Source organism: Calliphora vicina, chromosome 1 (genome assembly GCF_958450345.1).
Source record: "Calliphora vicina chromosome 1, idCalVici1.1, whole genome shotgun sequence".
Taxonomy (NCBI): Eukaryota; Metazoa; Arthropoda; class Insecta; order Diptera; family Calliphoridae; genus Calliphora; species Calliphora vicina.
In genome coordinates this window covers 64122303-64135576 of record NC_088780.1, presented here as the reverse complement: position 1 = coordinate 64135576, position 13274 = coordinate 64122303, and the positions used below count along the sequence as shown (strand labels likewise).

At 31.9% G+C, this 13274-nt stretch overlaps 1 protein-coding gene across 1 annotated transcript in view; it reads right to left on the bottom strand.

The window, feature by feature from the left end:
- The window catches only part of LOC135963166 (tetratricopeptide repeat protein 21B-like), a 129783-nt gene extending 118745 nt beyond the window's left edge, over positions 1 to 11038 (bottom strand). The window contains exon 1 of the mRNA XM_065514939.1: positions 8788 to 11038. Within this exon, the coding sequence (XP_065371011.1) occupies positions 8788 to 10899 (2112 nt within the window). The 5' untranslated portion in view covers positions 10900 to 11038. The remainder of the gene's footprint in view (positions 1 to 8787) is intronic.
- Between the last annotated feature and the right edge of the window lie 2236 nt (positions 11039 to 13274).

Sequence of the window (13274 nt, the reverse complement as noted above, 5' to 3'; positions counted from 1 at the left end):
TTAATTACGGGCATCCTTAAACAGGATGGCGAGACATTCAACAGTCGCACTCACAGTTGCCAGTAGTATCCCCGGGGAAACGGGGATACTACTGGCAACTGTGTTGCTGATGATCTGTCGAAAAAAGGCGCCATGTTACCTGACGGAGACATAGATTTCCTATGTGGGATTCCGTTATCTAAATGTAAGCTACAAATTAGTAACTTCTACTATGAACTCGCTCAGACAAGATGGGGTTGTGAACCCACATGCACTATAACCAGGACGATATGGCCCCGACTGAATCAGGGACGAACAACATATCTTCTTGTCCTTACACGCTCACAATTGAGTGGTGTAGTGGCGGTCATAACTGGACACTGCACCTTTGGTAACCACGATATGAGACTTGGTTTGCCATACCACGACTTCTGCAGAAGCTGTCAAAACGAGGAGGAGGATGAGACTATTTTTCATCTTCTTTGTCACTGTCCGGCATTAGGAGATCTACGTCTAAGGATTCTGGGACATCGTTCCCTAAATAGTCTTTATGAGCTCTCGAATATGAGGCTTGAGGGCATTAATGCCTTTATTGGCATGCAACTTTTTAAAATATCCTCCCTCTCTCTTTCTTCGGACATCTCCTTCTTACTTTTTCAATCTTCTCCTTCTCTCTTTTCATTTATATCTGTCCCTCTTTCTTCTGTTTTCTTCTACTTCCAGGTAACACAAAGGGGCCATTGCTTGGACCCACGTGCGCTGCTCTTCTTTTTTCCTTCTTTTCGTGGCTGCCTGGAAACCTAATCTAACCTAACATGCACGATGAAAAGGCATTTTAAGCTAAGCACCAATATTTCCTTTCTATCACTAACCATTAAAATGTTATGAGGCTTCAAAGTTATTTATTTAACAAGAAAATAAAATCTGGTAAAAAAATTTAGAAATTTGTTTATTTGTTTGCCTTAGCAAAACATTTTTAAAGCCACATAACTTTTTAACGGATGACAACCCAGAAAGGAAATATTGGTACCGTTTTGATAAGCTTAAAATGTCTTTTCATCATGCATTTTTAAAAAATCAAAAATCCTTTTTTTTATTTTTTTAAAGAGATTTGCGCCCCCTGTTGTGAGTTAGTGGAACTATTTTTAGGAATTCAAAAAACATCAATTGTATTAATTTTAAATGCAGAATCCATTGGTGAAATCATATTAGCAGTATATTTAACCGTTTTTGCTCTACAGAAAAATGTGCTCAAAATGCGCGTGTTTAGGTGCGAACCACCACAAGGAGTGAAAACTTTCCAAAAAAAAAAGGACGCCATTATTTTTATTTACGCAAGAAAAATTATGATACCCGCAAATCAATTTTTTTAAATTAATTCTAATATATATACAGTGGTGGCAAGCTATTTAAGACAAATACTTGAATTTTTTTTTCATCAACTGAATTTTAAGTGCGATAGAGCCAAAACAAAAGGACCTAAGGGCATAGAGAATAGACCTAGAGCGGAAACTCTCATGTCAAAGACCTAACTCAGTTGTCAGAAAGCTAAGTGGTGAGAATATATTAGTAAAAAAACATGTGAAAACAAAAACAACACTCGTATGTGTGATTATTTTGAGTAATTTTTATTTTGAGTTTTTTTCTAGTTTCCGCTCTATGCATAGATAACATAGAGCGGAAACTAGAAAAAAACTCAAACAAAAAAATTACACAAAATAATCACACATACGACTGTTGTTTTTGTTTTCACATAGTTTTTTCTACTAATATATTCTCACCACTTAGGTTTTTGACAACTGAGTTAGGTCTTTGACAGTAGAGTTTCCGCTTTATGTCTATTCTCTATGGCTCTATGTTTCTCTATGCCTAAGGGTATGAAATTTATTATTAATATTTCTAGTTTCTCAAAAATGTTGGGAAAAATCGGTACAACATACATGGACAAAGATATGTGGAAATACGTTGACCCACCTCAGCGAACATCCGCTGTTAATAACATGATATGACCGAAACTAATGGAACTAAAAATACGAAATTTGGTCCGAATATTTTATAAAAATAAAAATTTAATGATATAAATGTTAGAAAATATGTTTATTTAAAAAAAAAAATGTTGGTCAAGTTGTAGAAAAATCTTATGTGTTCGTGGTGAATATGTATGAATTGACACAGTTGAATAAAACACACTTGTGTGTTGAAACAGTCCTCATGCATACATATTTGTGGAAATATTTGAAAAAATAATTGACAATCACATGGAATTTAGCAAACAATTTTTGTCTTAATTACCTGGCCACCACTGCACAGTTGTATGAGAAAAAAAAGAGGGAAATAAATCTGTAACTTCTAAACCCTTAGTCCGATTTGAATAACCCGCAAAGGGGAAGTGTTGTCGAGTTTAAGTTTTGAATCTGGACCTCATGAGCTCACCAGGAGCTGGGCCAGAAGTCCCCAAAGTAGGACACCTCGGGTATGGTCAATTTTAAAAATTATCCTATTTCTTCGTTTGTATTCCGATTTCAAAAAACTATATTAATTTGTCACGTAAAAAACATAAGGTAGACATGTTATATATCAATGGATAGAGGATTTTGTCTACTTTCCAATAATGTATATAACTTTTGACAATTAACAAATTCATGGAATACTGTTCGAAAATATAGATAGACATTTTTTTAATTGAAATAAAATTTTTATTTATGAATATTTTGTAACGAAATTTTACACTTATATAGATTTTTTTATTGAAAATGGAAAAAGGAAAACAAATTTGGAAATTTGTAATCAGGAATCCCGCTATTCCCAAAAAAGTATTGAAAAATTCCAAAAATGGGATATTTTCGCTTTTTGGCTATAATATCCATATGGGGTTATCGGAACCCTTTACAAAATAATTTAGAACATATTGGGCCATCTAAAATAGATTATTATAATTTGATATCGACTATGCGATTTGAGAATTTTTGCTCTAAAGTTGAATTTTACATAAAAAAATAGGCATTTTTCGAATGGACCTGGTCCCCTCGGTATCAAAAATTATAATTTTTTTTTATTTAAAATATTTGACATAAAGTTAGCTTTTCAAAAAGTAGAAATTCATTATACATCCTTTTAGAAATTTTTTAGATAACTTAAAAAGAATAAAAGTACTTTTTCCCCCAAAAAATAGCGAAAAATCGCCTTTTTTAATTTTTTTTAAATTCAAATGCATGTAACTTTGGACTCAGTCATGACTTTTAAACAATTCTTTCTTTATTTGATATATACATCTGTTGTTAATTCTATAAAAGAAAAGTGGGGAAATATTTGGAACCGCGGTTATCAAAAAACTGGAGTAGGGTGGGTAAAAATGTTGAAAATTTAATTTTCAAATGCGAATATCTCCTAAGCTATAAAAGATAATTGATAGCTACGACGAGGATTTATGTAGTGCTCGATGAGAAGATTCTATATATGTAAGTTTTTTGAAATAGAAACTCAAACGAAGAAATGGGATAATTTTTAAAATTGAACATACCCGAGGTGTCCTACTTGAGGGACCTCTGGCCCAGCTCCGGATGGGCTCATGAAGTCCACATTCAAAACTTAAACTCAACAACACTTCCCCTTTGCGCACGTGAAATTTCAAATCGGACTAAGGGTTTAGAAGTTACAGATTTATTTCCCTCTTTTTTTCTCATACCACTGTGCACTAGACATGCCTTTAAAAAATAGATTTGCTTTGGATGGGTCTTATTTTGTTCGTTAGTAGCTAAAACTAACTACTGCAAAATTTAAGTGAAATCAAATAACTAGAACACGTGCCTGAAATCGATTGAAAGCTGTAAAATTGGGTAAATAATGGTACCTTTTTCGATATCTTAAAAAAATTTCATATTTATATACTGGTTTTTAAACATTTTCAATAAACCTAAGCTTCTAGAGAAAGGTATAAAACATGAACAAGGTATAAAACATGAACATCGAGTTAAAAATAACCAAGTTATTAGCATTTCCCTACGTCATATAATCAAGAAAAACGACATTTTTGTATTATTTGCTCACTGTTTTGCATACAAAAGTTATGTAAACAACTATGTCAACAATAGAAATGCGAGTATAATTTGAGTAAACTAGCACTTTTTGCTCAATATTTGGTCAGATAAAACTCGTATAACTTTGATATTTTTCATTCGAAATTATTGTTTTATATAATATATACTTTTTTCATAATTTTTTTTATGGTTTTAGAAGTTTGGGGTCATTTTAACACTAAGTGCTATATAGGGTTAATTTTAATGTTTCTGCTGTTTTTGTAAATACTAGGCTTTGTGTTATATTTTTGTTAAATTTCATCAAAATCGGCCCAAAAATATACAACATTTCGAACATTTCAAAATCTTTCCAAGAGAAATTCCAAATATTGAAAAATTTGACCTTCACGATTTAAGGGTTAACGTTTTCCGATTTTAGTAAAAGTTTCAGAGTATATTTAGAATTATCTGGACTATAATATTCTCAATAGGTTTTACTTAAAATTCATAAGAGTAAGGAAATAGAGCTCATTGGCCTAAAAATTGCCAAATAATTTGTTTTTCTCGAAAATTTCAAAATTTAAATCGCAGGTACGGAAAAACTATAAGAGATATTTTCATAATTTTTTCACATTTTTATTCCCTATTATATTCTTAATAAATCCCAATGAGATGATCTAAAAATTCTGAAATTTGTTTAACAAAATTTTTAAAAATTTGAAAACTAAGAATAGGTTAACGGTATCCTACGAAGACAAAAACTCATATACAAGTAAATATGGACATATTTTAAATAAAAATGAGCTTTTATTTTAATATTTCTCAAAATATGTTAATTTTGTTCCTACATTTCTTGTTCTAGTGGCCTGAGACACGTTAATGGCCTGGCGAATTTTTAATAACTTTAAAATTTTTTGACCAATTTCTGTTTTTTATGTCTCATTAGAACGACAATTACGTACACATTTCGATTCTTTCAAATTAAATTGCAAAAGTAATTTTTGAATGGCAAAATTTTTACAAAAACTGAAAAAATGCATTTTTCCCCTTGTAAATGCATCTCAAAACTTTAGAGGGCTTGCGGCACGTCTTAACCCTAACCGATTTACCTAAAAATTTTTCAGGATGATTTTTTTACTAATGTTCACCAAACTGGGGGTGAGAATGTCCAAAATCCAACTTTCGTTTATTAAGGGCCACCCTAATATGTACATTGTATATTAGGGATATAACTTTTGACATTTTTTGCAAATATGCAAATTGGCATAGCATAGTCGAATGCATTAAAAAATATGAAAAACCACGCTATTATTTTTTCGCGGTTGTTAAAAAAGTTCACGCACCAAACGCAATAAAGTTTTTCATTAAATTTTTTCAATTATTTTGAAAAACAATATATTTTATTTTAATAATAACTGCATACTTCAAAACATAATTTTTAAATAAGGGAAGTATCCCTCACACTTGCAAAAAAAATATGAAATTATTTATATAATTTTTCACGGAAAAATAAATCTGGTTTATTTTAGAAATTGGTGTTGGTGCGTAATGTTTTTCATTTCAAATGACCTAAAAAAATGATTTTCATTATTTATACAACATTGGCCATCACGTGGTGGTATGCCAAAAATTTCGCCAAAATTAGTTATATACCTATTGTATATGTACATGTTCGCAAACTCTAAAGTTTTTTAAGGTATATTAATTATATATAATTAATATACCTTGGTATTTCGTACATTTTGTAGCGAATGTGTATGTGTACTGTACATGAAGATATACAGTACGATACACTAACGTACGGTATGTTAGTGCTTTTTTCGAACTCTGTGTAATACATATCGCTCATTTGCTGCAACAACGTCATAATTCAAAAAAGTAATTTCGAGATAAACGACTTTGAATGTTTTATGACATTTTACTATTTCTTAAATAAATTTTCAACAAATCATACGATTTCTGAAATAAAACCTGATTTAAATAGTAGATACTAGGGTATTCAATTAATCGGGTTTCTGGTTTAATCGGTTAATCGAGCAAATAATTAATCGAGGTTTAGATTTATTCAGTTAATAATCGGTTAATTTAAAATTATTCGATTAACCGAATAATTTCTATTTTCATTTTAAATTGAAAATACAACAACGAATTTTGTGTACAAAAACATAAAAAACAGCAAATATGGTATTTGAGATCATGTTTGTAAACATATCGCATATTTGCTGCAATAACGTCATAACTCAAAATCCGTGTTTTATGAAATAAGTAATACAAAATATGCGCTTTCATATAGTTTCATCAGTTTTCAAAAAGTCAATTATTTTTAGTGTGAGAGTGTTTTTTTGTTGTAAACATCAAAATTAAAATTCATGTTTTCTCGCATATTTGATAAGTAAAAATTTGGGTTAAATACAGATTAGAAAGATATTAACATCTACTATTTATATTTCTGAAATCGCATGATTTCTTGAAAATTTATTTAAGAAATAGTAAAATGTCATAAAATATTTAAAGACGTTTTTCTCGAAACGACTTTTTTGAATTATAACGTTGTTGCAGAAAATGAGCGATGTTTGAGTTTTTTATGGTTTTAGTGAGATCTTCTGAAATAATCTTTTATAAAAAGAAAATAATTTAAACGATTTTTTCTTTAGATTTAATAAACGTTTTCTTGGAATATGTTGGAGATTGTATATGTTGGAGAAATCAAAAGCATGATAAAGAATATTCCTTTTTGGATTGTTTTAGATTTTGGTTAATTTAATAGTTTCGTTTAGTTATGATAAAACTAATTTAAAAAAAAAAAGTTTCGTCTATACATGTAAATACAAACAAAGTTTCAAATACATGTGAGTTAAATATGCCAGTTGTTATACATACTCACTAATCATGTTTATTGGATGTTCAAAAAATATCTAATTTTAATTTGAAATTTGTATTTGAATTGAAACGGAAAAATAAATACAAACAATTTTTTAAAGTGCAAAAAAAAAAAGAAATTTCACAAATTAATCGGTTTATTTGTTATTTGAAAATAGGCAATTTCAAATTATTCGAACAGTTAACCGTTCAAAATTAATCGGTTAACCGATTAACGGTTAATCGATTGAATACCCTAGTAGATACTAATATCTTTCTAATCTGTATTTAACCCAAATTTTCACTTGTCAAATATACGAGAAAACATGCATTTTCATTTTGACGCACGGTGGCTCATATATCAATTTCATCGGCCAAAAGTCCAACTTTTGTTAACTCCGATTTCAAAAATTTTAATGTCGTTCAATAGTAAACACATTGTTAAGGTCAAATATTTTATGTCATTTTATAAAAAATGTGATTTTTGTAAATTTGATATTAAGTAAATTATCATTAATCGCAAACTATTATCGATAATTGGATGATTTTTTTTGTTACGTTGGTAGGATAATAGTCTTTAAGAACTGGTATGATTTTTCAATGTACCGTTTATACCTGATGCGTTATTAACTTTTTTCTCAGGTTCTATATTTTAGTCAAATTTTAATTTCAGTTGAATAAAAGTGCTTAGGGTCAAAAGGGGTTAAACAAATTTTACTACCAGGAAAAAGGCCAAAGTGTCCTCTTTAAGCCTATATATACTTGGTGACCTGTTTGTCAAATTAGTCATAGCTCCCATATAAGACCCACTTCCGAAAATCACTTTAACGAGCATAAATCTCTTAAAAATGTTGGTATAAACACAAAATTCAACAGAAATTACTTCCATATAGACATAAATTGCACGACCTAATTTCATGGCGATCGGTCCATAATTAGTCATAGCTCCCATATAATGCCCTCTTCCGAAAATCTCTTTAACGAGCATAAATCTCTTAAAAATGTTGGTATAAACATAAAATTCAACATAAATTACTTCCATATAGACCTAAATCACACGACCTAATTTCATGGCGATCGGTACATAATTAGTCATAACTCCCATATAAGACCCGCTTCCAAAAATCACTTTAACGAGCATAAATCTCTTAAAAATGTTGGTATAAACACAAAATTCAAAACAAATAACTTCCATATATACATAAATTACACGACCTAATTTCATGGCGATAATTAGTCATAGCTCCCATATAATGCCCTCCTCCGAAAATCATTCGCGAAAATAAATTATAGTGTAGGGTATTATATGGTCGAGCTTGGCCGAACATACTTTCTTACTTGTTTTTATCTGCTTACAACTTTTTATAAGTAAAGCTGATGCAAAAAATAAAAAAAATCCGCATTTTCATACTAAATGCTATAAAAAATTAAAAGTTCAACTTTAGCTTTAATTTTCTCAACAACTGCTGAACCGATTTTAATGATATTAAAACTGAAAAAAATATTCAAGAAGTTATCTGTCCATCAAAAAATTTCTAAAATATCTCCATCGGTTTTGTTTTCACATAGTTTTTTCTACAAATACATTCTCACCACTTAGGTTTATGACAACTGAGTTAGGTCTTTGACAGGAGAGTTTCCGCTCTATGTCTATTCTCTATGGTACAAAACACCCGGATTTTGAGTTATGACGTTGTTGAAGCAAATGAGCGATATGTACTTCAATTGCCACACGCTATACTTTTAGCATTTCAACACCACTAATAAAAATGTTCCTACATCCACCTTAAGCTGTAGCTTTCAACTCGAAGTCATTTTAACGAAGTCCACATGGCCTGCCCTTGCTCTTATTATTTTCAGAATATTTTACTAAAGCCCATTTTTTGAATATGAAAAGTCGATATATGCATATTTATGTATAATAACAACAAACCTGAATGTAATACGATTGTCCTGGTTGTATTGCAGATAGGAGCTCAATGGCTTTATTTACGTTAGCATTTTGTAACATGAATTCAGCATGAGCAATAACTAGACGTCCTTCTTCAGATGTTTCGTTGAATTCTTCCATAGCACATTGAAGTAAGCGTTCGCTCTCATAAACTCCCTGACTGTCGCCAATATCTTTGTAAGTGCTAATCAATTCCAAATACAAGGTTACCTTATCTGCGACTGTAAAATTACTGAGTAACTCAGTTCGAGCTCGGCTGTTGGGCGACTGTATGCGTTCTGGTAGTGATGTTTCATTGCCCACTAAGTGCATAGCAGAAATTAAACTTTTTTGTGCTTCCGTGTATTGTTGTTGGTGACGCTGTCCAATGCCCAATAGCAAATAATATCTGGGGTTTTCTCGAATTGCAAAATTATATGAAAGTGCCAACTCAAGAGACTGAAGTGCCTTAGGATACAGTTGTTGCTGCATTTGGATCTGGGCCAATAGCAGGTATGCATCCGTGTACGTTACATCAATGTCATTTAGAATTCTTTGCAAAATCGTAGCTGCCATAGAAACTTCACCACACAAGAAATGCACCTTAGCTCGCATAAATATTGCTTGAATGTGTGAAGGACAAAATTTAAGAATGGTATCTAAAATAGTTATGCAATGTTTAAGCGTTATATGAAATGTATCTTGAGATAAATTTAGGCCATGTTTAATGTGAACTTGAACTGGTGAGTGACGCAAAAATTCAGATGTAATCTGTAATAAAAATTCTGGATTCATAATATAAGCATATTCAGGTCCAAATGCACGTCCCTCCAGTTTTCGGATATGAATTTCGGATGCTTTGGTCAAAAGTGCAATCGCTTGGTCACTTCTGGGCATAATTTTAGCTCGTAAAAATAAAAGCAATGCATCAGTATCGCCTGGACGTAGCTCGCTCAAAAATGCAACTTGTTGTTGGGCCTGCTCTGTACATCCATGTTCTAACAACTGACAAGCTGTAAGACCGCAAAGTGCGTTAAAATTATTGCTTTCTAATTTAATTGCTGAGCGATAACATATCGCTGCCTCTTTGATATTTCCCAATAGCATGCGTTCGTTTCCTAATTCAACGATGTATTCTACGCCAGAAGGATTTGCTTGAATAAGTTTGTCAATAAAGCGCAGAGTAAGCGACAACAATTCTACATTGCGAGAACTTATGTGAGCAAACAGCTGACATATCTTTAAAAGAATTTTCGAATTACTAGACTCGACACGCTCAGTGGCAACAAGTAACTGTTGCAGAGTAGAAATACCACCTTTCATATTTCCTTCACGTGTAATTAATAGAAGAGCTTTAACTTGTAGAGCAGATATATTGGTAGGTTCCAAATTAATTATGCGTAAAGCCGTCTCATAGGCATGATCCCAATCCAAAGCGGCCAGTTGTGTGTTCATTTTTTCAATCAATGGTATATTAAGTTCTGGAAATCGCACGGAAAGTCTATTGAGATTGTTAACAGCATTATCGAATTCGCCTCTCATTTGATAAAATCGCACCAGCGCTAAAGTTGAATCTATACTCTTGCTGCTCTTAGTCAACACTTGTTCAAGGGTATTTAGTATATTTCCACTAATGATGTCGGTAGCTTGACACATTTCCGTCCACGCTTTCAGTACAATTGACCCTTCATGCTGATTATCGTGCTGAAGGGCTATATCAGCATACTCGCGAGCCTTTTCATACTTTCTTGCTAAGAATAGGAATACTGAGGCATTGTAAAATCCATTGGCGCTTCCTTTGTTGTGGTCATCCTTTAAACGTTGTTCAAGCATGGCAATTGCATCGCGATCGACAACACTGCAGTGTTTGTGTGCATAAAGAAGTGCGATAACTGCTCCAATACCTAGGTCAGAATCATTCTTCAACGGATTCAGTTCACGTATTCCCTCTTGTACTCGATTTCCTAAGACTAGAGCTATGCCATTGTACAGCCTAAACACAATGTGTGACGGATAACGTGCCAATCCATCTAAGGCAGTCTTTTGCATAATATGAAAAAACTCCGATCGTCCATAGTACAATAGAAGGCTTTCAAAATTCTCGGTATCCAACATACTTACAGTCCCCAATTACAATATATAATAGAACATAAACGGATTTCTACTGATAAACTTTCGCTTAAAGGACAATTTTATTTTTGTATATATTTTATGTACTTGGGTTCATATTTACAAACATATTTACGTAAAAAAGAACATTGTATTTCTAGCTGCAAATCGTTTTTGGCCACATAGTTCAAAGCTTCCTGAAAAATAAAAAATAAAAGTTCTTATTCAAGGAGAGGAAATAAGACATTGGAATTTAATGACAATATGTAATGAAGTGATTGAAGTGCATGAGAATGTATTTGGTCAGCTGACCTTTGCTAGTATTTTTCCAATTCCCCGACCTCCTAGTTCTTCTGGGACATCTGTGTGCTTGAAAACAATCAACTCGTCTGTTCTATCGTATTCAATATATGCACTACCAGCGCCAGCAACTTCAATATAAAACTTTCCTTCATCAGGATCATGCCTCACAATCAATTCAATACCATCATTCGCTTTATCAGTTGCAGACGAGAAAGATCTAACATTCATTGAGGTTTGTAATTTGATAGCTACATTTGTCTCTTCCGCAACTGCCGTCACCTTTCGACTATCAGCTAAATCATAAAGCTGATGATATGTACGAATATTAAATGCTTCGGGAAATGTTTTCTGCAATTCACTGGGGAGCACTCTATTTTTAAATCTGTTGTCAATAACAAAACGTCGTAAATGTTTGCCAAATTTTAAGGTGCGTATCATTTCAAAATACTGTGCAGTAAACAAAGAAGTTGATAGAAATAGTGAAGAACTAAATAATATACATACTTACGAAACAAGAAATTTTCCTTAATTACAATTCAACGAAAACAAATTAGTGAAAATAAATCCCTTTCCACAGAAAAATAGGTGCATAGACTCAGTCTATGTATGATCCTGTGAAAAAATATATCAACCAAACGAAATTGTTGTTACCATGGCAGATTTACAGGGTGAAGTCAATCGCTATAGAGATTTTTTTAAATGCTGATATATACGAGTGTCAAACTTTTGTTTCTTATTGCAAATAGTGCAACAAAAACAACAGAACTATTCAAATTTACAAAAACAATATGTATGATGTTGTTTTTGTTATTGGTGTTGCCATTGAATTGCCACCACCTTATAAGTGTTCTCTGCAGTGTTGCCATTTTAGAAATGAAGAAAAGCGTCAAGTGTAGGTTTCTATAGCAAAAACAAAAAGTCGACTTTTCGACCTTTTCCGGTTTTTAAAAAGTCGACTTTTCGAAGTTTCGACATTTGGTAATTTATGAAAAGTCGACTTTTCGAAATTTCGACTTTTGGTAATTTATGAAAAGTCGACTTTTCGAAATTTCGACTTTTTAGTTAATCGACTTATTTCGACTATTTTAGACTTTCCGACTATTTTCGACTTTACCATTTCTTGTAAAAATACATGGACCCATAATCATAGTCAAACACTAAAGTCGGTTCTATTTAAAAACAACTTTTAATTAAAAACCCGCTTTATATTATTTCCCAACTACAGTAAAAATTAAAGTATGATTTAAATTGAATCGACTTTAACTGGGTAGAAAATGTTTTCATACAATATACAACAAAATAGAGACAAGTGGCACCGCTGAACAGCTGACATAGAAAATTAAAACAAAGACCAAAAAAGGTAAACAATAAAATTAACCGGGACAACTAAAGAAAAACGTTTTTTGTGGTGGAAAAATTCAAAAGATAAGATTAATATTGTTACGTTTTAACCTTTTCAAAACGCTGGTTTATTTCCTTTAAATAAACCGGATATTTTTGATTGCAAATAAAAGCCGTTTAGTAGTTTGAAAATTGTAACAACTTTTTATTTAAAAATGTACAACAACAGAATTAAATAGTCACTCAATGTTTTTTTATACACGTTAATAAATTCTCAGAAATACAGACACTTTATAATGTACACGAATTCACTTGAAAAATACAGCACACTTTAAGGCACTCAGTTGATGTTTATTCGAATAGCGTCTCTGATAAACTGACTATCGACTGCAACCTCTGCAACTATTTATAACACTGCCATCATAGAATAAACACATAGAACGGAAGGAGAGAGTAATATATATGGAAAAATTACTCTCTTTTCACACATACAATAACAAAATACATGCAATACATTCTCATGAATTAGGTTTTTGACAAAAGACTTAGGTTTTTGGCTCTCAGTTACCTATCTAGTTGTTGTCTATGACTGCCATCTGCACTCTAGATTTCTCTTTAACTGTCTAGACCAGTGGTACGCAAAAAGAGGCATTTAATTTGTGTGCTCTTTTGGGTAAAAAATAAAATATCCACAACAACATCAAGAAACTGAATGAATTGTGTGTATTTTTACGCTC